This window comes from Pristis pectinata, chromosome 1 (genome assembly GCF_009764475.1).
Source record: "Pristis pectinata isolate sPriPec2 chromosome 1, sPriPec2.1.pri, whole genome shotgun sequence".
Taxonomy (NCBI): Eukaryota; Metazoa; Chordata; class Chondrichthyes; order Rhinopristiformes; family Pristidae; genus Pristis; species Pristis pectinata.
Genome location: NC_067405.1, coordinates 68,897,983 through 68,924,635, shown reverse-complemented (window position 1 = coordinate 68,924,635; position 26,653 = coordinate 68,897,983). Strand labels below are relative to the sequence as shown.

The 26,653-nt window shown below is 43.7% G+C and overlaps 1 protein-coding gene across 1 annotated transcript in view; it reads right to left on the bottom strand.

Annotated features, from left to right (window-relative positions):
• Positions 1-206: 206 nt before the first annotated feature.
• Positions 207-26,653, bottom strand: part of LOC127568304 (arf-GAP with GTPase, ANK repeat and PH domain-containing protein 1-like) — a 540,943-nt gene continuing 514,496 nt past the window's right edge. The window contains 2 exon segments of the mRNA XM_052011908.1: positions 207-2,331; positions 6,467-6,722. Of these exon segments, the coding sequence (XP_051867868.1) occupies positions 2,095-2,331; positions 6,467-6,722 (493 nt within the window). The 3' untranslated portion in view covers positions 207-2,094.

Here is a 26,653-nt window from a genome sequence, read left to right as displayed (position 1 = left end):
GGACGTGATGTGACATTGTGAGCAGATTTCAGATAGTACTTACTGTGCCAGCAGCTCTTGCCACACCCCTCTTCAGAGTGGGAATTGGAAACAGTGGACCACACCCTTGCACTGCCTCCCACAGCTTCTCTCTCACCATCCCTCTGTGATAAGAAGTGAGGTGAGGGGAGCACAGTGTGCACAAACCAAGATGCTCCAACATTAGAGGTTTGAGTGTCAGGACAAGAAAGCCCTCAGTCAGTGGAAATCTATCCCGCCTAGATGAGAGGAATCACCTAGGGTGGAGGTGGTGGGGTGGGGGAAGAGATGGGGGGAGGAGTGGGTTAGAAGAATTGAAGATGGGAATAAAAGCACAGTATTGTTTTGGCTTGTCAGCAGTTGGGGACCATGGAGCATGTCCTGGAATGTCGGAATGGGGAATTATCCTTGTGTCGAAGCCTGGAATTCCACACAGATCCCAAATGTGGCTCACACCACTGGCAAGGAACCATGCACTGGGAAATCAATGCCAGCCTTCACAAAACAGTGAACTACCAAGCCCGAGTACGTCAGGGGAAAGTATGCCAGTAACTTGCTATTTTCTCTCAGTATTGATTAAAAAGAAACCTCGATCTGTTGGACTTCTGCTGACTAAACACAATAATCCCATAGGCAGAGAACTAATGCAATGAATTGGTACAATACCTCCTATTTGGACAACGCTGGAGTGTAAACATGACTGGAGTTTAAACTGTACATCACTGGCCAAAATCACTCTCACAGTTTGCTCCCATTCACGGACCCCCCAGAAATAGCCAGAACGACACACAGCCAGTAGTGTGACTCGCGGATGCAGCCGGTGTACGGAAATCCGATCCGAGTTTCAAGTAATCCCCTCCCCCCTTCCCACTCCCGAAAAAAGGCTAAGATCTCAATGGAATGAACAATATTATGTACAACATATAAATACTATAGCATCAGAGTTTACATTATATTTACAAACAGGACAGAGAACCATGTTGAAAATACCTCACAGAACAAGGTGGCCAATCTATCCATTTTGGAAAAAGCTACCAATGACAGCACAGGTCAGAAGGGCAGTGATTGTGAGATGAGGCTAACACTGATCAATTCCCTTTCTTTTCTTTTCCAAACGAGCACACTGTACAATGCCTCCAGCCTTCTAATCACACAGGGTTCAGCTCTGCTTCCAGCACAGCGCCTGGCCCTTCGCAACTAGCAATCTCCGTTTACTAAACAGATTGCGTCGTGAAGAGAGGCAAGGCAGGACCCCATCGCCTTTCTTTGAATAGGAAGAGGACTAAAAATTAAATAGACACTAAATTATGACAGTGAATTTAGGAAGGAGGGCTCAGAGGACTAGAAAGAGCATGACTGAGATAATGTGCTGCTTCTGCGAACATTGCAATCACATCCAAGCAGTCATTGAACCGTGCCATGTAACTACCTCCTCAGCTAATATGCTTTCCTCTATGATGACTAATCATGTTCTATTAAACAGTGGTAATGCTGGAAGAACTCAACTATACAAGTGTAATGAAGCCAGTATTCTCCCTGGACAGATTAGCCACAACTGATTTGACACATACCATCATAGGAGCTTCAAACCTGACAAACTCTGTGCTCTCACCTGATTTATGTCAGTGAGGGCCCTTCGTAGAAGAGCTGAATCAACCTGTTTTGGTAGAGGTGAAATGTACTGACAATTAATTGTCAATGCCTGGAGTTCCAATTTTTCCCTTGTCCTCTTCCACAAGTCTGCCCTGTTGACCCAGTTGGGGCACAAGCTTTTAATACAGGTCGTGGCTCCACTGGTTATCTTTTAACTGGGCAATTCCTGATGCTGCTGGATCTTGTTTTTAGTCCACTGCACAGGACCTCATGTCATTTATGTAATGAGCTGATTCACGGCTGCTTGTCTCTTCTCCGTGACCCCCACCCCCTCCTTCAACCCCCATTTTCGTCAGCCCTTCATGGTTTTGCGTTCCTTCAAGAACTAAATCAGGAGTGGAATGAGGTTTCACAGATATGAGGCTGTAAAGGGAGAGGTTCAGTGCTGCTCTCTAAACACTTAAGAGTCCAACGAGCTCTTGCTCAAATGACAGTGGGCAGTTTCGACTCCATTTGCCTGCCCTTGTTGTTGTTGTTGTTGTTGTTGTTGTTTCGGTTGCTGGTCTTGCGGGATAGGTTGGGAGTTGCCAGCAGAATAAAGTGTTCATCGGGGCAGCCGTATTGGAGGAGGGTGTCACTGCACTCCTGACTCATTGCTTGCTTGGCATAGGCCAGTGGAGTGTTTCCGTGAGCGTCGCGCGCCATGACGTCTACTCCATACTGCAGGGTCAAGAAGGAAAGTTAGCACGTAGACTGTAACACCAGAGCAGCCGCTCTAGCCTGGTCCATTCAATTAGATCCTGAGGTTAACTCCACTGCCCTGCCATGGCTCGTCCCCTCCTTCAACGTTCTTACTCAACAAAACCCAACAAAACCCAACCTCAGATTTTCTGTTTTCACCTGACTCTCTCACTCACCGTTCTGTCGCTCCCAGCTTGTTTTGGGCAGCATATTTCAGATTTTTACGGGATGGAGTAGTTCGAACTTTAAGGTACTGTCCCTAAATTAGATCTGGATTGCATTTGCTGCAAAGAGGTTCTTTATTTGGAGCTAGAAATCCCACGTGTCAACGTTGCCTGTTGGGACCTATTGTTCTTTGGGATAATTTTCTTTCCAAGCCTGGGAAGAGTTACAACTTCCCTAGTCTCCCGCACGAAACACTCAGGCCCTCAGGATCTGTCCAGCTCAGGTCTTGCTAATAAATTTTGCAAAATTCCTAATTCTCCACCCAAATCTGGTGATTCAAGTTTCAAACTTCATCTTCCCTTTGATCAATGAAACAAAGTACTGATTTTAGCCACTTACTTGGCCTCCAGTTTAATCATAGCTGCTCTATCACATACTCATTCTCCCATAATCATCCTCTTACTGTTAGTGCAGCAAGCTCATTTAGTGTCGTTTAACTCTTTCTATCACAGGTCCTCCCCAGCTTGTAAATGCCCGACTTATATACAGCCTGGACACACGAGCAAGTGTTTGGGAGAGCAGTGCTATGGATTTGTCAGCTGCTGCAGGGCAGCAGGCACCTTCTGCCGTGTGGTCAACTCTGTTCGTGGCTGCATTTCCAATTTGAGAACTGTCCAGTTTACGAACAGTGCTGAGGAACAGAACTCTGTCGTAACCTGGGGACAACCTGCATTCTCTTCGAGACTCAGAGAATCAAATGGCACAGAAGTTGGCTTTACATCCTGTTATGCCTCTTTGAATAAACTTGTAATTATTCCCATTCTCCCACATCCTACATTCTCCTACCTTCACCATTTTGCAATTCTCTTGAGAATTATCGTTAGATTTGCTTCCAGCATCCAGTCATATCTTAATAACTTGCTGGGGGAAAAGAATGCCTTGTGTACCTGTCTGCTTCTTTCAATCTCCCTCATTGGACTTCCCTCAATTCCTTACCATGGATTTCCACTTTATCAGCTGCTCTATAAATACTCAACGTTTTTCTTTGAAGTATTACATTTGGTCCAGTCTTTCAATGGAAACCAACCTTCAATTTATACTCCCTTTTATTCTTCCGATTTTACTTATATACACATCCCCATCTTTTTAAAAATGAAAGGACAGATTTGAATTTATATGGTGCATTTCACAACTTCAGCATTGGAGTACTTTGGAAGTGCTGTCACTCCTGTTATTGTTCAGGAGTTGTATCTCTTCCATTTAATCTGGGCACGATTCATTTTGTACCTCTTGATTTTTGTGTTTCCAGTGAATACTGTTATTCCTGATACTTCCTTATTCTGAACCAGATTCTATTGCAGTTGCTGCTTCCCAAATGTTCCCTTCATTCTAAAGCAACAGTTTCCACCACATCATGACCTACGAATCAGGTCAGATAGTAACCTGGAGACACAAGAGAGGCTGCTGATGCTCGAATCTAGAGTAAAAAAACAAACTGCTGGAGAAACTCAGCGGGTCAGGAACCATCTGTGATCTTGGCCCGAAACATCGACCATCCCTTTGCCTCCAGGGATACTGCTTGACCCGCAAATAGTACCTTGTTGGAGTAAAGCACTATACTGACCGAGAGGACAGGATGGAACACATTGGAAAAACAGCTCCTGTTGTTAGTGTGACCCGGGTATCTGCACTAACTTAAAATCTCAAGATTACATCCAATGGTGGGAATCCTGCCTCTGCCTAGAAATTTTAAGGCCCAAACTGAACGGCTCTAAGTTAAATGTGTCAAGGAATAGTGTGAGGGAACAGGGTTTTGATTCATAGGACACTGTCAACAGTGCAGAGTGGGGTTCAATTAAACTGATGTCCCAGTGAATACGTAAGCAGAGTTGTACATAGGGTCTTAAGTTAATGCGGGGCGGGGGGAAGTGTTGGGAGTGTTCATGAAGGACAGGTCAAGGTCATCTAGCATAGCAGGAATCTGATGCAACTATGAGTGAAATAAGGTGAGTGGGGGTGAGGAACTGGTTATGGTGGGTAACAGACTGCTGTGTCTCCAAAAGCATCAATCAAGAAATAAACTGGTGGCGATAGGCAACACTATAATCATGGGGGATTGTAATCTTCATAGGGACCAGCAAATCAAATTGACAAAAAGAGCTTGGAGGACAAGTTCATGGAATGACTTCAGGTCAGCTTTCTCCAGCAATCTATGAGGAAACGGGCTACTTTTCACCTTTGTGTAATGAGACAGGGTTAATTGCTAATCCCACAGTATCAAATCCTCCAGGGAGAGTGGTCACAATCTGATAGAACTGTGTGCACAGTTGTAGAGACACTGAACATTGAGATATTAAGGGTTTTAACTTAAATAAGGCCAATTATGCAGGTATGAGGAGTATAATGGATAAGGTAGATTGGGACATTAGATCAAAAGGCTTGTCAGTAGTTAAATAATGGTAAGCATTTAAAGAAATATTTCAAATTCTCAACAAATGTCCATTTTATTGAGTAATATAAAGCCCACAAGAGAAGTGATCCATCTGTGGCTAATTAAGGTTGGTAATGGCATTAGATTAAAAGAAGTTTATAATGCTGTCAAGAAAATTAGTACACCTGAGGCTTGGCTATGTTTTAGGATGCAGCAACAAATGACCAAAATAAAGTGGGGGGGGGGGGGGGGGGGTGGGGAAGATAAATTGGCAGGAAGTATTCAAAAAAGATAGAAATAACAAAATGTAGGTCCCACAGAGGCAGCAGGAAATGGCTGAAGCACTAAACAAATATTTTGTTTCTGCCTTCAGTGCAGAAGGTGCAATAAATGTAGTGAAAATGAGTCAAATGACGAGGAAGTTAAAATAAATTAATATCACAGAGAAAGTACAGGAGAACTATAGCCTGCATTTCAGTGTTCCAAAGGACATGCCCATAGAAACAGCAGATGCAACGGTGATGATCTTCCATCATTTCCACAATGTTTCCAGCAGATCAAACAACAGCAAATGTAACAGCTTTGGTTGAGGAAAGATGGAAAGAATAAAAAGCAGAACCATTGACCAGTTACCCTTACATTTGTTGTTGTCAAAATTCACCTTAAGGACATGGCAACAAGGCATTTGCAACATCATTAGGGAAATTCAGCATAGTTTATGAAAGGGAAATCATGTTTGACAGCCTTACAGAGTTTTTGAGAATGCAACCGGCAGGGTGGATATGAGAGAACCAGTAAATGTGGTGTAGCTGGATTTCCAAAAGGCACTTGCTAAGCTGCTACATTAAAGATTGTTACATAAAATGAGAGTTGGGGGTAAAATATTAGCCTGCATCTTCTTCTTCTTAGGCTACCCCTTAAGATCTCATTTAGAAAAGTGAGCGCAGTTTTGGTCTCTGTATCCAAGGGTTAGTGCACTTTATGAGAATGATTCCCGAGATGAGGAGGTGCTCTTAAGAGAAAATGAGTAAGGCTGACTGATACTCACTGCAGACAACAATAATCACAGAGCAAAACACTGCCATTGCAATCTGAAATAAATACACAAAATGCTGGGAACACTCAGTGAGTCAGGCGGTATCTGTGCGTGGAGAATTAAAGATCATCGATCTGAAAGGCTGTCTCTCTTGGTTGCCTGACCAACCGAGTATCCCCAACATTTTCTGTTTTTAACTCACTGGAAAGGGTAAAGGATTTTGAGAAGAACTGAGAGGTCATATGCTGAAAGGCCGTTTCTTTATCTGGAAGGTCCAGGTCTCGGAAGCATAAGGATGAAGGGCTCACCATTTGGGACTGAGTTGGGAAGGAATTCCTTTACTATGAGAGGAGACAGAGTTAACACCTGAGATCTGAGGCCCTTGGTCAGAAGAGGCTGTAAGGTACTTTGGGACTTTCTGAGCTTGCAAGGTGTGATATAAACATGCCTTTCTTCTCCTATGATGTTTTCCGTAGACTTACCCAGATCAGGAGCTGTGTCAGGACCACATTCCCCTTCCTGCAGGCTAGGTGTAAGGCCGTGCGTCCGTCTCCATCTCCGTAAGTCTCATTTACTTCGTCCTTGGAGCCATGGGCCAGGAGCAGGATGACTGTCCGCAGGTTTTCCTCGACTGTGGCGCGCAGCAGCTGCTGTCCCAGGGGAACATTGGAGCACGGGAGTGGGGCCAGGAAGAGTTTCTGTTCATACTTGGCGCGGATCCAGCGCTCCTTCTCCTCCCTAGGAGATACAGAAAAAAAACGACACATCCTTGTAAAAGTTTCTCCTGGTTATTTACATTAAATTCCAATGATTCAGCATCCCATTGTTCACAAATCCTGACGGTCCAGCCCCTGGCTCACTCATTAATATGGAACATAGAACACTACAGCACAGTTCAGGCCCTTCAGCCCACAATGTTGTGCTGACATTTTATCCTGCTCTAAGATCTATCTAACCCTTCCCTCCCAAATAGCCCCCTATTTTTCTATCATTCATGTGTCTATCTAAGAGTCTCTTAAATGTCCCAGGGGTACAGAGTGCAAGGGATCTGGAGTGTGTGATCAGAGCAAGAGATCCGGAGTGCGCCCAGGCCCAGGTTACAGACCATGGGCCGGAGCTGGAGTTGGGTGCGGAATACCAGAGTTCAGGAACATGGGTTGGGTTGCGGCCGGAGCTGGGTTCCGGAGTGCCTGTGTATTTCCTGCTGCCTTTCAACTCACCAGGCTCACTGGGAAATTTATATTACTGTGTGTAAAAAAAAAAGGAGAAATAAAGATGTGTTTGGGTATTAATAGGAATAAATCTGCTTGTCCTGTACCACTGAAGTCCTGAGGGTGCCGGATTGTGGGGGGTTTACTGTATATGTTTCTCATTAACTCTGCGCTATCTACAAAATGGACCGTGGAACCTACCAAACTTACAGTCTCTGCTACTTGACAGGACAGTAGGTGCATGGGTCACTGCTACATCAAGTAACTTGGAATATTTTCCTGATCTGTCCACATTTTGAACTCCTTATGGCCTGGTGAGAGCATATGCACAAGAAGCATGGTGACAGTTGAAGGAAAAGCCTACTGTCACCTTGACCGGAGCAAATAGAGATGGACTATAAATGTAACACCACATCCCAAGAATAAATTATTTAAAAGAAACACAGAAGAGTGCTTGGATTTGGACAAAGTTAATACTTAACGTTCAATTGCTATTATTTCAAGTTTTACAACGAACAGATTCATTAATATATTTATGGAAAGGACACGTGATTCTTTTCTATGCAACGTTCACTCAATTTGTGTTGTGTCTGTGTAAGTATGTGATTCCGGATTGCCTTCCTCGCAGCTTGCATCAGCCACCACATCCACAGTTCTGCGTCAAACCCACGGCACATCAGTGGGCTGCTGCAGCTGTGTACAGATGACACAAAGCTCAGTGAGGAGAAGTGAACAAGCTTCAGGAGGATACCAGTGGATGGTTGGACTTGTGGCAGTTTAAAGTATGGGGGGAAGAACAAAGAAAGAAAACAGAAGCTAAATTGCTGTCAGGACAGGCAGATCTAGGGTGAATATAAATAAGTTTTTGAAGGTGAAAGGACAAGTAGAAAGTCTGCAAGTAAAAAGATGCATTTGATTTTTGGGTCAATAAGTAGAGGCATGGGTTGTGATGGTAGCAAACTTGTATTTATAAGGCGTCTTTAACTTAACAAAATATTGCATGGTGTTTCTTATGAGAATTATCAAAAGAAATCTGACCCCAAGGAGATTCAAGGGCTGATGATACATTAGCCTTCATTGCAAGAGAATTTGAGTACAAGAGCATGGATGTCTTGCTACATCGGCACAGGGCCTTGGGGAGACCACATCTGGAGTTTTGTGTGCAGTTTTGGTCTCCCTATCTGATTGTTGGTTTGGCCTAATTGGAGAAGAATGGGTTTCACAGAAATAGGACTTGACTGGTGAGAAATGGAGGATGTTCCCGATGGCAGGGGAGTCCAGAACCAGGGATCACGGCCTCAGAATATGGGGTATGCCATTTAGAACCAAGATCAGGATAAACTCCTTCATACAGAGGGTAGCGAACCTGTGGATTTCTCTGCTGCTGAACGCTGTGTCATTAAATATATTCAAGGTGGAGGCAGATATATTTCTTATTGTCAATGGGATCAAGAGAAATGAGGAGAAGGTGGGAACGGGATAGAACAGTGCAGCACAGGAACAGGCCATTCAGCCCACCATGTCTGTGCCAACCACGATGTCAATTTGAACTAATCTCATCTGCCTGCATGTGGTCTATATCCCTCAGTTCCCTGTCTGTTCATGTGCCTGTTTAAATGCCCCTTAAATGTGCTTCCACAACCTCCACCGGCAGCATGTGCCAGGCACCTACCACTCTCTGTGTAAAAAAAACTTGCCTCTTAAATCTCCTTTAAACTTTCCCCCTCTCAGCTTAAATCTATACCCTCGAGTACTTGACATTTCTACCCTGGGAAAAAGGTTCCGAGTGTCTACCCTAGCTATACCTCTCATAATTTTATAAACTTCAGGTCACCCTTCAGCCTCCAACACTTCAGAGAAAACAATCCAGCTTTGAACAAACTCTCCTTATAGCTAATACACTCTAATCCAGGCAGCATCCTGGTGAACCTCTCTGCACCCTCTCCAAATTCTCTACTTCCTTCCTGTAATGGGGCGGCCAGAACTGCACACAACGTGTTCCACTTAAGAAAGGATTGCAAGGATTAATAGATATTGTAGAGGAGATCAGGGGTGACAGACTTAGTATATCAAGAGTCTTGAGAACATTTCTCTTACAGCAGAAAAGGTTGAGAGGAGATTTGTTCAAAATCATGAAGGGTCTTGATAGGGTAAATAAGGAGAGATTGCTTTCTATGCCAGTAGGTTTGGGAAGTAAAGGACACAGATTTAAGGTAACTTGTAACAAGTAGAGCTGACACAAGGGAAGTTCATTATGCAACACGTTATTATGATCTGGAAGGCACTGCCTGAAAGAGAAGCAGTAGCAGTTTTAACAATGAATTACAAAAGGGAATTAGATTAAGAGTTTGAATCATAAAAATGTGCAGGCCTATGGAGGAAAGGAGCAGCAAAATGGACTAACTGGAGCTGGGACAGGCTGATTCGGGGGAGAAGTTTGACTGCGCCCTGAGAGCAGGTCACAAGCCAAAGTCAACACAAGATGCTTCTCACAGAGATATCCTGGTGTCCAATGACTTGACAACAGAAGCTTGCGATTAGGTGATCTGTTTGTACTCTTTGTGCCTGGGAGGGATGTAATGAGAGAAAGAAAATTAAAGAGGATGTTCCAGTTTTTTATCCCTGAGGATCTAGGAAGATTTGCTTTGGGTTTGGAAGGGGTGGAAACTGACTTTGCGGTGACCTTAACAGTTGCATTCCATTTGTCTTCTTGAGCAGAAAGGTTAAAGGGGATTTGTACTCTGAGGATCTGAGGCTGTGTTTACACTCTTATCTGTAATCCAGTCTTGTGTCCACTCTAATCCGAATTAAAATGCAAATGTAAATAGATTAACTGGATTAGCTGTGCACCATTTCCTGGTGGGTTGGAATGACACCCCAGTGACCTTCGATTCACCTGGATTGCCGGCAGCTCTTAAACTTTACAACTCCTTTAGCACCGCCCTGCCCAACACTGTGGCATCATCCTGAACAAAACAGGCCAATCCTTCGTCCTCGGAATGGAATCAGGACCATAAACTGCTTTCATGTCAATGCCTCTGCATTGTGTATATGTGAAAGCGGTGCTGAACCCTCACATTTAGATAATTACATAGAATTTGCAGCTCAAGAACAGGCCATTCAGCCCAGCTAATCTATGCCAGTGTTTTTGCTCCACTGTTCTGCTCCTGTCCCAATTCCTCACCCTATCAATATGTTCTCTTTTACTTTCTTCCTCAACTATTCCTCTTTCCCTTAAATGTATCCACACCAATTACCTCAACTTCCACATTCACATCTCTCTCTGGGCCCAGGATAGTAGATATATTGGTTACCACCCTTCATTCGAAGAAGCCTAGGACTGCATGCAAATAGATGTGTCATCTCCACATGTACCCCACTGAACAGCTTCATCATTGTGTGGCTCTTAACTGGGTTAAGTACTCAGGGTTGTCTTTTCCACAGCTCTTTCAATTTTTCCAGTCGTTACCATGACCAGACAAACTGTTTTACAACTCCTTTAGCACTGTTTTCACACTATGCACAATGCAGAAGCATTGATATGAAAGCAGTTTATGGTCCTGATTCCATTGCCGAGGACGAAGGATTGGCCCTTTGTGTTCAGGATGAGGCCACAGTGTTGGGCAGGGCAGTGCCAAAGGAGTTGTAAAGTTTGAGAGCTGCCGGCAATCCAGGTGAATCTAAGGTCACTGGGGTATCATTCCAACCCACCAGGAAATAGTGCGCAGCTAATCCAGTTTTAGTTTGTTACAAATTGTTAGTCAAGGTACAAATCTGAGCCAGAATATCAGACAGGATTCCCATTCATTTGAGATCACAGGCAGGACCCTGTTTAGGATATCATCTGAAAGGCACACTGTGCAGGTCACCTTCAGTATCACCCCAGAAGGACTGGCCAAGATTTCATGCTTAAGTCTCTTGAGTGGGAATTAACAGAGGGGAGCATACCAAATGACCCAAGGTCCATTGCTAATTTTCTCCATTACGTTTCATTGACTTTGAGAATCTTTTGGAAAATCTTGTGTCATGAGAGGTGCTGTACAAATGCACTCCTTTTCCCTATACTGCTAAAACAGATTTGTCTATCCCAAAGCGCAGGTCTTTTGCATCTCCTGCTCCTTCAGTGGAAAAAGAGTGATGATGCTTCTCAGTGTAAATGCTGAGAGCCAGCAATTCACACCATAGAAGCACCAAAGGTAAAATTTCCCACAGTGACGGTATTGCTCTCCCACTAGATACAAGTATAGAAATGGCTGGTTCTGATTAATTTAAATCTGCTCTCCCTGGGGCCTGCAAAACATTTTTACTGGATTAGGTTTCCTGTTCTTTTTGGTCAATTCCTGTGTTTTCTGAAACAGCTTTGGAGATAACATTAGAAAGGGAAGTCCAGGTACCAATGGTGACCAGGCCTATGGTCTTCTGTCTGTTCCAGCAATGCAGTCACTGACCTCTCATCTTAAATGGAATAAACGACTACCAATATACGACTTTTTGTCTTGGCCTTTGAAATAAAGGGGTGCAGCTTGTGGGCATAAACACTAGTCATAGACTTATACAGCAAAGAAACAGGTCCTTCGGCCCACCATGTCCACGCCGACCTTCTTGCCTATCTACGCTAATCCCATTTGCCTGCAGTAGGTCTGTGTCCTTCTGTACCTTGCCTATTCAAGTGTCTGTCTAAATGTCCCTTAAAAGTAGTAATTGTATCCAATTCCACCAATACCTCTGGCAGCACGTTCCAGATATCAACCACTCTGTATCAAAAAGGTACCCCTCAGATCCCCTTTAAAACTCCTTCCTCTCACCTTAAACCTATGCCCTCTTATTACTAAGCAGTTCATTAAGGTCTCACTGATGCTTCACAATTATAGGAAAGACGTGGCAGTGCAAGGGGGCGGTGGGGTGCAACAATATAACGTGATGCCCACTAGCAGTGCAGGTCTCTTGTACCAGCTATTGCACAGTCAACTGGCCATCGTGCAATCTCGGCAACGTACATTACCCTGCCGATCAAAAGGGAAGCTCACCTTCCCTTCTGGCACATCCCTCAGTAATCAGGGAACGTTGCCTGCTAGAAGATTATTTATCTTAAGAATGGAACGCAGGAGGAAAAACCCAAAGGATGAAAAGCAAATTAAACAATCAAGTTTCGTGGAGAATGAAGGGGTGGGATGTAACACCAGAGCCAACCTGGATCAGACGCCATTACCCAAATACCTTTAGCCATAACTGCTATCAACCTCAGATTTGAACATGGCCTATTGCCCTTCCCTGGCCTTAACAATGTTTTAGGGGATTGAGTTCGATTTCCACCATGCAAAGACATCCTTCCAGCTATCATCGGTCAGTCCAGCTTTAGTTTTAAGGTTAAGTCCCCTTGTCTGCTGCCTCCCACAGAGGAAATTCTTTCTCTCCAGCCACCTTTAATGATCCTAAGCACCTGATTTAGATCGCCCCATAGCCTTCCTCACTTTTGAAATGTGATGAGATTAAAATCACCATTTTAGTGAAGGTGGAAGGTTTGCTAACAAAAGCGCTTCATGACATAGCTTGGAGGCATCTTTGGGGCTGAAGAATGTGAGGCAGTTATCTCAATGTGCAAGGTAAGTTGCATTGGGAATTACTTACTGCTCTTCCCACATTCAACTGGAAAACTACAAGAATATTGAAAATAATACCAATATTTTTCCTCCTAGGGAACGCACATTTTGGGGACAACTTCCTCTGTGAATTTGGATAGAGTTTCAGAGCCTGCATTTACTGCTGGTCCCCAAACTTCTGGCCAGCACAACATTGAAAACTCCCTTTGTTCAAAGCAAACGCATCCATGAGTCTTTTCCCAATTCAAGCCTGTGGCTGTTACAGTTTTACATTTTTTGTTGCTTTAAAATAGAAACTTGAAGCTAAAATATCCCATTTTTCTGTTTTGAAAAGCAGAGTTCTCCCCGTCTCCTGGTTCATATTCATCTCCCAAGCCAGATGACTACAAGACATGATCTTGTCATTTATCATTTTTGCTTCTAGTAGGATCTTACTGTACAAAGATTGCTTTCTGCTTTTCTATATTTCCATATTTTCTTACGACACAGGAGGAGGCTATTTTGGCCCATTGAGTTAATGCTGGCTCACAGAGCAACCCTATTCCTACTTTAATTTTCCCCTGTAATCTATTCTCACAACATTTGCAGCAACTCCCCCCACATTCTACCACTCACTTACATACTAGGAACAATTTACAGCAGCAAATTAACCTGATGACCTAACCTAACCAACTAACCTAAACATCTTTGGGACATGGGAGGAAGCAAGAGCATCCGGAGAAAATCCACGTGGTCACAGAGAGAACGTGCAAACTCCACACAAACAGCCCCTGAGGTCAGGCCTGAACCCAGGTCACTGGACTGATGAGGCAGCAGCTCTACTAGCTGCACTACTGTGTTGCCCTGATTTTCAAACAATGATTAATCTCTGTTTCACAACGTCATTGCAGTTAGATGACAGCTTGTCACTCTGGCATCATCAGGGAGCTGAAAAGGGGAGCTGATGTTACGCATGCAGTTAGCCTCTTGTTTGGTTCTTACTCGGCAATCATCGCACTCCTCATCCTCAGTTGTGTATGAGATTACAGATGTGGCATATAAACTTTGGCTATCACTGCAGACCTTAGAAATGGATTTAGCAAGGAGAAATCTCGGCATTAACTTCCTACAGACTGATTCTACACACTAAAACTATCCCAACATCTCAACCTGGTCTGGTCTTAATGAACAACTATAAGATCAGTCATTGAAACAGATAGGGAAAAGTGCTGGACATACTTAGCAGGTCTGCAGCATGAAATAAAAACACAATAGACTGAGAAGAGAGCTGGCTATTTTGAAATCTGCATACAATGTTACATTCAGCTGGTAAAAACAGAAAATGCTAAGTATAATCCCCAAGAGTTATGGAAAAACTTGTAGTTGATTCTTTTAGTTAACAGAATTTTTACATTTCAAAAATATATTTTATTCATATAAAGTATATAAACAGGAAATGCAATAAAATCAGTACAAGTCTTCCTTTACATTCATTGTGCTATAAAATCAGTACATATTATTTACAAGGCTTCATGCCACTCATGTAATGCAAAGTGCTCTTCTATAGGAATACAGTCAATCTGGCACCAAGGAGGAGAATGGACTGCAGGCTAAATAAATGTTCACTGTTGATGCCTTATCAAACCCCCATTGTGACCTGTTACCAAACACTGTTGATTTACACTCTGGCATTCAATGGACAGGGTGGATTAAGTTTCTGTTATCCAAATATTACAGAGCCCTAATTCTGTCACTAAGATGGGGAGAGGTATCCCTTCCAAAGTGAAATCCAAAATGCATCAATCAGCACTGCAACTCTCTAAATGGCTCAACGAGCTAGCAACAGAGAGTAGGAACAATTCCAGTTCAGTCTCTGCTTGCCTTGGCCTCCTGTAGTTACCAAAAAAACAGTTTTATTGAGTGAGATGTATTCTACACGGAAATAGGTCATTTACAGAATCATGGATTGATGCAGTTCAAATGAGACAGTTAGACAGCATGAAACAGAGTCAAACCCATTGCCACAGCTGTGTAGTTGTATATAGATCAGGTTTGGTAAGGATAGTTGATTTCCTCCTCTGGAGGAGATACGATGGGTATTACAATAATCTAGGTTTCACAGTTATCATTACTGATACTCCTTATTTTTGTGTAATGATAGAATATAGCACAGGAACAGGCCCTTCAGCCCACCATGCCTGGGCTGACCATGATGCCGACCTAACTAGTCCCATCTGCTTGTACATGGTCTGTATCCCTCTACTCCCTGCCTGTTCATGTGTCTGTCTAAATGCCTCTTAAACTTTACTACTGAATCTGCTTCCACTGGCAGTGTGTTCCAGGCGTCCACCACTCTCTGTGTTAAGAAAAAACTTGCATCACAAATCTCCTTTAAACTTTGCTCCTCTCACTTTAAACCTATGCCTTCAGGGTATTTGACATTTCCAACCTGGGAAAAAGGTTCTGACTATCTACTCCATCTAAGCCTCTTGTGATTTTATAAAGCCACTCAGCTTCCGGCGTTCCAGAGAAAACAATCCAAGTTTGTCCAACCTCTCCTTATAGCTAATACTCTCTAATCCAGGTTCACCATCTTGGTGAACCTCTTCTGCATCCTCTCCAAAGCCTCCACCTACCTTCCTAGAGTACAGCAACCAGAACTCCACACAATACTCCAAATGTGACCTAACTAAAGTTTTCTACAGCTGCAACATGACTTCTCGACTTCCACGCTCAAAGCCCCGACCAATGAAGGCAAATGTGCCATATGCTTTCTTTACCACCCTATCCACTTGCATTGCCACTTTCAGGGAGTGCCTCAAGACCTGATCTGGTGGGATCAAGATTCATATCTCTTAATCAATGCCTAAAATCCCTGGATAATTGCCCAGTAATTTAACCTCTCCGCTGCTGATCTAGAATGCATTACTTGAAAGAGCAGTGACAACAGATTCAACAATTGTCAAGATCAAACAGGATGCATATTTTCATTTCTAGGGCTACAGGGAAAGAGCAGAAAAATGGAAATAAGAGCTGGAACAGGCCAAATAGCAGCATCCTGCAACAACAATGCACTTCACTTTGTTCCTTGCCAATTATTTTGGTCTGGAGGATAGAGAAAGAACTTGTTGTAATTTGGGAACAGAAGGGTTAATTCCTTCTGCTTCTCATGAGAAAGACACTCTAGGCTGAGGATAATTCCAGAGCGCTAAATCCTGGAATTTGTTTCCAGGTGTTATTTTCTCTGTGTGGGTTAATCTGATCGCTCTGCTGTGGATGGTGCCTCCTTGCGGAGAGTCTCCTAACCAGAGGTTAACCTGCTTTCACTTGCCTTCTTCCAATCTCTAACCTGACATAGCTGGTTGTGGCAGTGGTTTAATTAAAAGTGTGTCTGCTGGATATCAGCACCACTGCCTTGGCTCATCACACTAACTGTTGTGTGTGACCCAAGAGACCAGACCATTATTTTAGCCCTTTCTTATCTCTATAATAATCAAGAAGAATAAAATCCGCCCCACTCCCTCTGCTCTCAAACCCCCAAAAGAGCCTGTGGTAACCTCTGACACTAACACAGCGTTCGGGAGAAAAGAAAGAAAACAACCCCAACAAAAGTTCACTCACCTTCAGAGTGTTACCATGGCCTGGGTGATTGGCAGGACCACGGTGACACAATGAATGGGCTGGAGAGCCACGTACAACTGGGAGATTTTTCTCTCACTCATTCTGCTTCTCAGGAATGCTGACAGTTCACTGATAGCTTGGTTGGCTCACAATGGTAGTGCGTGGGGTGTAAAATACACATTGAGTTTGCCCTGTTCTTCCTGGCTGTGAGATGACACCTGATACTTTCTACAGCTGCAGATCTTCCTTCCACTGACCATCTCAGGCAGGGGATGAATCAGCATCACCTCTCTCATACTCGGGAAAGAGGCTTGCAAGTTCACCCCCTTGTTTTTACACTCGTCTGCTCTTAATAATAACCTGCCTATGTCAACCGTAAGTCCCATTCACCTCTCCCAACTATACAGCAAAGACCCTAGGTCACTATCATTGGCAAGCTTCATGTTCCCTCTTAGTTCAAATCATGCTTACACCTCTAGGGCAAGCCCTCCCTAAACCTTTAAACATCTTTCTCCTCCCATTAGATGCTCCTTAAAACCTATCATTTTGAATAAACTTAAGATCATTGGTCTTACATGGTTGGGTGTTACATTGTCGGACTCTTTTTAAAAGTGTTACTTAATTGTAGGTTTTTGTTGTGCAATACCTTACTCAACCCCTCCTTGGAACCCATTTTCTACATATTATTGACATAAACCTGCTGTTTTTCAGTCAAAGTAAACAAATTTGGGAAACATGAGGTAGCCAGACCTTGACTAGATTGTGTCATTCCAAATTCTCCCTCGTTGCCTTGAAGTATAGATTCTGATTGCACAGAACCTACAAACTAACGTTGTTCTTCTCTTTTTGAAGACTGATGTTGCACTGTTCAAAATAATGAAATAGTTTGTGTTTCAAAGGGGCACTATTAATTAATTTGCATATAACTTGCTGTGGGGAGTTGCTGCATACTCTTAATTGTTTTCTTTCTGTCTGTCTCCCTCTTTGCCTTTGCTCTTTTACTCTTTGTTTTGCATACTGTCCACTATATCTCAACTCTTTGCACTGATTTTTTCTATCTATCTTCTTTATAACATCCCCTACCCACTTAATGTCCCTCACAGTCGGTCTGTCATTTATTTAATCATAGAGAGATACAAAACAGAAACAGGTCCTTCAGTCCACCGAGTCTGTCACTCCGACTATCAACCTCCCACTTACAATAAACTTACATTAATCCTATATTCTATTTACTCTCCCCACATTATCATCAACTCTCCCCAGGCTCTACCACTCACTTGCACACAAGGGTCAACTGACAGTGGCCAATTAACCTACCAACTTTGGAATGTGGGTAGAAACTGGAGCACCAGCAGGAAACCCATGTGGTGACAGGGAGAACGTGCTAACTCCACACAAAGAGCACCGGAGGTCACGATTGAACCTTGGTCTCTGGCACTGTGAGGCAGTGGCTCTAGCAGCTGCGCCACTGGGCCACCACTGTATTCCTTTGACATTCTTTGCCTTATTTAAAAGACCAAATCACACTCTACCACTTACAGCCAATATTTACTTCAAGGTGGTAAGCACTGGCATTTGATTTACAACCAGAGGGGGTTGAGGGCGTGTGAAAATGGGTGGGCATTGGGGGGAGGCCACCAGGTAACTGCTGCAATGTCCAGAAGGAACGTGATGTTTGGGAGGAAGTGGCTAGGCCATAGCCTGGAGGTACCAAGAAAAAGTGCAATCTGTATGGAGTGACTTACTGATCATTATCAAAGTGAAACAAAGAGAGGGAAGCCACTGTGGATAATTAAATGGGAAGGTATGGGAACTGGCTGACGTCGGTCTTTGTGGATGGTAGAACCATATTTGGGGAGTGGGCTAGAAAATAAAAGTGGAATCAAAAAGTAAATACACTTGTTTTAATAAAGGAGTTGGGACATCATTGCACTGGCACAAGAGTATTATTATATCATACAGGCTGCAGAGCAACCCACACAATCTATTAACAGGTCATGGCTGTGTCTATAAAATGCCTGAACTTTGACCCGACATTGTGCCAATTCTTTCAGCACAATGCACCGAGCGGGCCTGGTGAATCAGAGCAGTGCCCTCCCGCCTCTCCGCTTGCATTCAAACTCAGCGACAGGCTCCTCTCTTTAAAGGAACAGCACAACAGTGCCAGAGTCTTTTAAAGGCAGAGAAAATATAGCGGACCCCCCAACCCGGCCCTTTTATCAGTCTGTACATTGTTTACGGTTTCCTCAGTAACAAGGAACCCCAGTAAAAAATATTCCCCCATAACACGCAGCTTCCACAGAAACATTGCCAGTGAAGCATTCAAATAAATAAATAATAAAGTCAGAATCTCTATCTCCACTGTGGCATTCACAGAGTTGATGATTTTATGCCATAACCTATTCAGCAACTTCCAATTTCAAAATCTGCTTGTAAACTGCGAGTTCTTTGATAGGGAAAAGACTTTACTTGGGAAAAGATGAATGCTTTGGATGGGGTACTCTGCAGGTTGAAGTGCAGTTTTCACCAGGCACTGGTTATCTTGTTAAAGTCAAAAGCGACAGGGCATTCTTTGTTTCAACCCAGAGTGCTGATGACATCACTGAATGATGGGGCAGAGGGTTGACTGACCCTGACGGTGGGAAGAAGGTGTGTTAACTTTGAACTATGTTGCCCCCAATATTAATCTCGCACTTTCACAAACAATTCCAATGCAGCTCATTCTCCTGTTTCCTCCAAGAAATTGCACAGTTCAAACTAAATTATTTCTCCAGAAGAACATGGAGAAAAATAAGAGGATTGTTGATAAGACTCCTTCACTGTCAGACTCCCACCAATAGCATCGCCCTATTGATCCACAACCATGTTCAGCTAATTGTGAGATACAACTTTACTTTTTGAACAGTTAACATCGAAACTTTTTTTTCCCAAGCTCTTCTGTTTAAGGATTACACAGAACATTTCCCATACATAAATTAAACATGGAAAACACGCAGTAATTTCATTCAGGTGTTGTAGTATTTAATAGGGTCTTCTATTTTTTAAATGCCTGAATGAATTAGTGCCTCAGGCCATATAAACGCTACACTGCTTTTCAACAATGATATTATTGCCATAATAATCCTAAATTAGCTCTATACTGTATTTCATTCTAACCTTTACACAGGCTCTTAGCTCATTATAAAGCTGGGCGCAAAGCAATAGCAAATCAATAGCTTTCTGATCAATGATGCTGTAACATCCTTCACAATAACACTAGGCTTGTTTCATTGGTTCAAACCCCATCCTTTAAAGGGGCCACATTTCAGCGTTGCAGTCACCTTGACTCAATGTATCTATCGTGTAAATAGTTGTCATCCTTGTGCTGCTAAGGCCCAGCTCAGAGACCTGCATCTAATTCTTCAAAATAGAGGCTTTAATTTTCCCAGAGGAAGCCTTGTCCCAGGGCCCAGTCATCAGCTGCAGATTGCTTAACTGCTTCCCAACCCTCTAGAGTATCGAGGTTTATATCCCTGTCAGCTAATGAGCTAAAGATCAAATTACTGAAGCATCGAGAATTGGGAAAGTAGGAGGGGGGTGGGGGGGGGGGGGGGGTTGGAGGAAGGCAGGAAGAAAATAAAGCCCAAAGATTAAGCTCGTTTTCTTCTGTCATACACCATTATTCTCTCCTGCAATCTGTTTGCAACAGAGGCCAGAGGAGACAATGGGACAAAGAGATTAAAAAAAACATGTGTGTAGATGAGAGGTGTTACAAAAACGTAAGGGCAAAAAAAACTTGAATTGGCTTCACATCAGAAGGAGAAGGTTGTTTTTTTTGAGCGGCACTATTTATATGGGGTAAGATTAAGACAACGTCAATTCCAATGTGCTTTACTGTCAGGAGTGGCAAGTACAGAATTCCACCCTTGGCTGGTGAACCCCAATCCTGTTTATGCCCAAACCCAACTGGGATACCAGTGTGGGAGCAGTTGAAACCCAGCTACTCAAGTGTTTTAAAATGGCATCAGATAAATTAAATTTTCAGGAAATGGTCAATTCCCTTAACCATGGCTGTCATCACGAGTGTGAAAATTTTCTTCCAGCTCTCCAATTATACCTGGCTGTTCATCCAGTAGACTAATAAATAGTGAGCTTGTATACAAATGATTGCTTACATAGCTGTATATGTATAGCCAGGCTATGACTGTACCACACTCTCAGTTATAAGGTAACAACACATTACACAACCTTAGGATTGAGGGTCTTGCCTGCCTGCATACTCTGAATGTTCAGAGGCTCCCAGGGTTGATTATCCCCAGTGCACTTGCCTACAGCCTTTGCAGAATGGGTGCTTCCAGGGTATTAATTATTCAGTGAGAGAGGTGGTGGAGATGAGGTTGTGCGTGCCAGAGAACTCAAAGCTATGAATGCTACGAATGAGTTGGAGAGCGTGTGATGTGTCACGAATGTAGGTGGGAAGGGATTGGTCCGGGAGGACAGGATAGTGTCCAGGTACGAGGATACGAGCTCTGTGGGGCAAGAGCATGCGGAGACAATAGGTCTGCCAGGACAGTCCTTCTTGTGGATTTTGGGGAGGAGATAGAAGTGGGCAGTCCTAGGTTGCAGGACTATCACATTGGTAGCTGTGGGGGGTGGTGGGGGGGGGGGGGTAGATCTCCTGAGGTGATGAGGTCAGTGATGGTGCGGGAGATAATTTCCTGGTGGTGCTCGGTGGGGTCATGGTTCAGGGGTAGGTAGGAGGAAGTGTCCGAGAGTTGGCGCCTGGTTGGTGAAGATGAGGTTGTGTGTGCCGGAGAACTTAAAGCTATGGAAGAGTTGGAGAGTGTTAATTATTCAGATAGGGACTTGTATCCGAGGTGCACATTATACCAGAGGGTTTTCTAGAGTATGCACTTGTTACTGTGGTTCTAAATGTGCTGAGATGGGAGTAAGTGAAACCTCAGGATGATAAAACCCAAAACTCAAACCCAAATTGTTGCTGTGAGTTCTAAAACCTCTGTTTTCACCCTTCTTCTCAGGAACATAAGTCTGTGACCTTAGTTCACAGTTTCACACCACCACAGTGGCAGACTTGGGCTGCATGCAAGCCCAAGTCTCCTCTCTGGCAGCGGTTACCATTCCCGAATAGGAAACAACTGATTCCTGAAATAGGGAAAATGGTAATATTGCCAGTGTGTTTCAGAGGTAGCAGTTAGCACCTCAGTTAGAAGGTCTGGATTCAAGCCCCCTGTAGAATGCTCAGCACAATGATTGAGATTGGCCAGTGTAGTATTGCAGTGTAGTTTTGGCAGAGACATTGCCTTTCAGATTAGGTACTTTGAAACATCACATTTGCTTGGAAAAATGTCCTGAAATCTTACTTTGAAGATGGCCACTGAAGTTGTTCTTGGTGACCTGGTCAATTTTGTAGTGAATAAACCACCCCTAAATAAAGTTGGTTATTGGCACATGGCACAGCATGACACCACTGATTGTGGGAGTTTGCCCATGTTAGCTTTACTCTAACTCCGACCACACTGCAGAAGCATTAATTGGTTGTAAAATGCCCTGCGGTGTCCTGGGACTGTGAGAAATGCTGCCTAAAGCCCAAAGTTGAGAAAGGGTAATAAATGGGGCATAGTGTTATCACCTATCCTGACTCGGTTGGGAACGTCCCAATCTGCAATTGTCCCAGTCCCAATCTCACCTTGCAGGTCTGCCCCCAGTTCCTTCCAGTGACTCACCTGATGAGGCAGCAGCGAGAAGAGCCGGACCCCCACAGGAGTGAGTGGGTGCAGGATCCCAGAGAATACACTGGGTTAAGCTGGGCAACTGTGCAGGAAGCAGAGTCTTGAAGGGCAGCAAGAGTTTAAAGTGTGCAGGGAGGGATTAGATTGGGTGGGAAAACAATTAAACTCAGAAGCTATTGAGGGAAATGAGGAGCCAACATACGAAGGGCCTTGGAGGATGTTCCCATTATCTGCACTGAGACTCTGGGATGAAGGGGCTGAAAGGGAGCAGGGTGACCACCCATCCCTATTTGGTCAGGACAGCCCCAGTCCCAAGGATCCAGTCCTGAGCAGGTGGGGAACAGCACTTCAGGGAGTGGGAGCAGTGGGCTGGTGTTGTGTGAAAAGGTTCTTTTGGAATCTTAAAGATGGAGGGTTCTGGACACAGGCTTTGGATTTTAAAAATAGTTTAATCACAAAGGCAAGTGCAGGGACAGAATGAATGGGAACAGATGCACACTCACACAAGCACAGGGGACCACGAACGTGAGGGGGGAATCGCAACGAGGATGAGATAAACACACACACACACACACACACACACACACACACACACACAATAAACAAGGTACAGCTTATCAAGGGATAAACACTGCAATGCCTGAATACCTTGACCCAAACAAGCATTGGCTCTAACACTCCCTGGAATCTGAACAAGATGCTCCCAAACCACATGGTGGTGCACACTCTTACCAGTGGTCTCTGCAGTGTTGTCTCACTATTCCTGGGGCAGTCAAGAGAGAGAGAGGGCCAGGGGATTGCAACACTCTTTATAGTGCTGGGAGGCTTGGTGGAGCCTGGCCAGGTGATTTAGACAGGCCAATGGTTTGGAGGTCAAGGACAAGGGTGTCTGCCAAGGTCAATGGTCAGACAGGTTCAGGAACAAAGGTGCTCTCCAAGTCCAGTCTCTATGCCTACACCTGATGGGTGGGGTGGAGCCACACCTTGATTGACAATGGTGTCACTTCCGATCCGAGGAGCAATGTTGTCCTCCGACCAGAGGGGTCAGTGTTGTTACTGTCACATGACAGCCATGTGCTCTCCTACTACAGCTGGGCAAAGAGGTGAGTTGGGGGGGTGGATGTGAGCTGATGTAGAAGGCTGGAGGGGGCACTGTGGGGAGAGAGGGCACAGGATCCATGGTGCACCCTGTCTCAGCAGGAGCTCACCTTCCTCCTGACCGAGCGGCCTGTCTGCCTCACCACCAGGCCAGGCACTGGTGTCACCACTGGTGGAACTTCCCCGCTGTCTGACTCAGAGAGACCACCCACCACCAGGAACCCGGGCGCTGTGTCACACAAGGACCTGCTCCCTGCTCGCCAGCTTCAAACCTCAAGAAAAAAAACCTTTAGTCTGCAAAAAATATATTAGTACTTAAAGCTTAGTGGGTTAGGGTTAGGGTTAAGCTCATGGTGAAGCCTTCGACAAGACCTCTGATGTCTTAAAGCTGTCACATGACCCAGGGCTGGTTAGACCATAGCCCCGTACCACCAGGCTCAAGGACAGCTTCTATCCCACTGTTATAAGACTATTGAACAGTTCCCTAGTACGATAAGATGGACTCTTGACCTCACAATGTACCTCATTATGGCCTTGCACCTTAATGTCTGCACTTTCTCTGTAACTGTAACATTTTATTCTGCACTCTGTTATTGTTTTTCCCTTGTACTTTCTCAATGCACTGATGTGATGAAATGATCTGCATGGATGGCACGCAAGACAAAGTTTTTCACTGTACCTCAGTATATGTGACACTAATTAACCAATTTTTTAAAAATTGGCATATGTCCCACTTTCTCCTTTTGAGCTGGCCCTCCAAATGCTGTGTGATTGGGTGTGAGGTTGTTGTGACTAAATGTCCACTGCCTTCCCTACACATTCCGATTGGAAGGATGGGGTGGAATAAGTGAGATGAACTGGGCAATCAGAGACATCACCAACCATGTACTTTGCCGACTCCTTCTCTCTGCTGGATGGGTGCCTTTATTAGGCATCCTTTAGCTATTAGCTGTTACAAAGTGAGCTTTCCAGTGTAACTGGATTCCCACATACACATTTCCTAAATAAATACTCTTTTGTTAAATTAGAAAATGAATAAAGCAAGATATGCATGAACAGAAATTGACTGATGTGACAGAGAAGTATTTAATGGAGGGACCTCATGTAAGTCCCAAAAGATTACAGGAGATGATTATCCATTAATCTTTCCGTATTCCTATATCGTTGGAGCTTATAATGAGGACAGTGACTCTTCAAAGCGCATTTCTTAATTCTTTCCTTGCATTTTTGCAAGAAAACTCACTAAATCATCAAAGTTTACATAAAATGCTTTGGCCAGAACTGGCTAGACTAACATTCAGAGAACTTTTGGTCAAAGCACAGGGCTTATAGAAAGTAACTAATTAGAAGGATCTTAATGATAGGAATTAATTTATGACAAATTAGTTCAGTTCTGTATTAGCTTTTTTGTAGTTACCCTTTCCGATATTAGTTTATATTCAAAATGTTCAGTTGCTTCCTGCCAGAACTAATTATATGATCTCTTTAATTCTCAACCTGTTTTCCTTAATTGTACTGATACAGCAATGAGCGTAATAGAGTAATATAATAAGCACCTCACAGAATGGCATATACACCAATCATTCATGCCAACTCCTGAAAATAACTGGGCTATATTAAGAGATTACCATAAGCAGCGTTGGGTCAAAAATACTCCCAAATGGGATTTGAACTGCAAATGAAAATAATTTGATATTGAAAGAAAAATTATGATGATGCATCTCCAAAAATCAAGGTACAATATAGATACTGTAGCAAACGTATCTGTGGGTGACAGCAGTGTTAGTTTACCACTAATTGTCTTAAGACTTGCATTGAAAACATTAGGAGCAAAAGCTATGAGTGTTGAAGAAGCATTTGATAAATGGTGAATACACTACCTAACAGTGTTGCCTTAGTCCTTCTTGGACCCAACTGAAGTTGCATATTTTGCAGAGGCATTCAAAATGCATCTTATAATTCCCACTGTCCCTCAGCATTGCTACGAGTAGACAACAGAGGTGTAGAACGTAAAATATAAGGAAATACAGAACCACAGAACAATACAGCACAATACAGGGCCTTTGGCCCACCATGTTGTCTTTAAACCACGCCTAAGACTATCTAACCCCTTCCTCCCACATATCCCCCTATTTTAAATTCCTCCATATGCTTATCTAACTATCTCTTGAACTTGCCCAACGTACCTGCCTTCACCACCACCCCAGGCAGCGCATTCCATGCACCAACCACTCTCTGGGTAAAAAAACCTCCCTCTGATATCTCCCTTGAACTTCCCACCCATTACTTTAAAGCCATGCCCTCTTGTACTGAGCATTGGTGCCCTGGGAAAGAGGCGCTGGCTGTCTACTCTATCTATTCCTCTTAATATTTTGTATACCTCTATCATGTCTCCCCTCATCCTCCTTCTCTCCAAAGAGTAAAGCGCCAGCTCGCTTAGTCTCTCCTCATAATCCATACTCTCCAAACCAGACAGCATCCTGGTAAATCTCCTCTGCACCCTTTCCAACGCTTCCACATCCTTCCTATAATGAGGTGACCAGAACTGGACATAGTACTCCAAGTGTGGTCTAACCAGAGTTTTGTAGAGCTGCATCATTACCTCGCAGCTCTTAAACTCGATCCCATGACCTATGAAAGCTAACATCCCATAAGCTTTCTTAACTACCCTATCCACCTGTGAGGCAACTTTCAGGGATCTGTGGATATGAACCCCCAGATCCCTCTACTCCTCCACACTACCCAGAATCCTGTCATTAACCTTGTACTCCGCCTTGGAGTTTGTCCTTCCAAAGTGTACCACCTCACACTTCTCCGGATTGAACTCCATCTGCCACTTCTCAGCCCAGCTCTGCATTCTACCAATATCCCTCTGCAATCTTTGACAGTCCTCCACACTACCCACAACACCACCGACCTTTGTGTCATCTGCAAACTTGCTAACCCACCCTTCTACCCCCTCATCCAAGTCATTAATAAATATCAAGTTCAGCACCAATGATAAGACTATAATGAAATGTATTAAGATTATAGCTGGGTCTCCTTGAACAGTAGTGGGATCCAAGATATAGGAGCAATATTGAGGTTTTAAACAGGGTGCATCACAGCTTCACTCGAATGATGTAGGGTATTAGAAAATATTATGAGTAATGACTTGAAAATTATGGGCAGTTTTTTTCCACTGGGATAATGCAGATAATTATGTGATATAATTATGTGAGAGTGGGATATGGTCAATAGAACCAGATTGTTTCCAGTGGTTGAAAGTTAGAATGAGGTGCCATAAACACAGATGAAATGCAAGAGATTTAGATCAGTGAGCAAGAGGAAGTTCTTTATATGACAAGTTGTGAGATTGTATAATTGATTTCCATAGTCAACAACGGAGACAAAAAAAGCAGGCCCGGCACTTCTTGAAAGTTAGACGAACT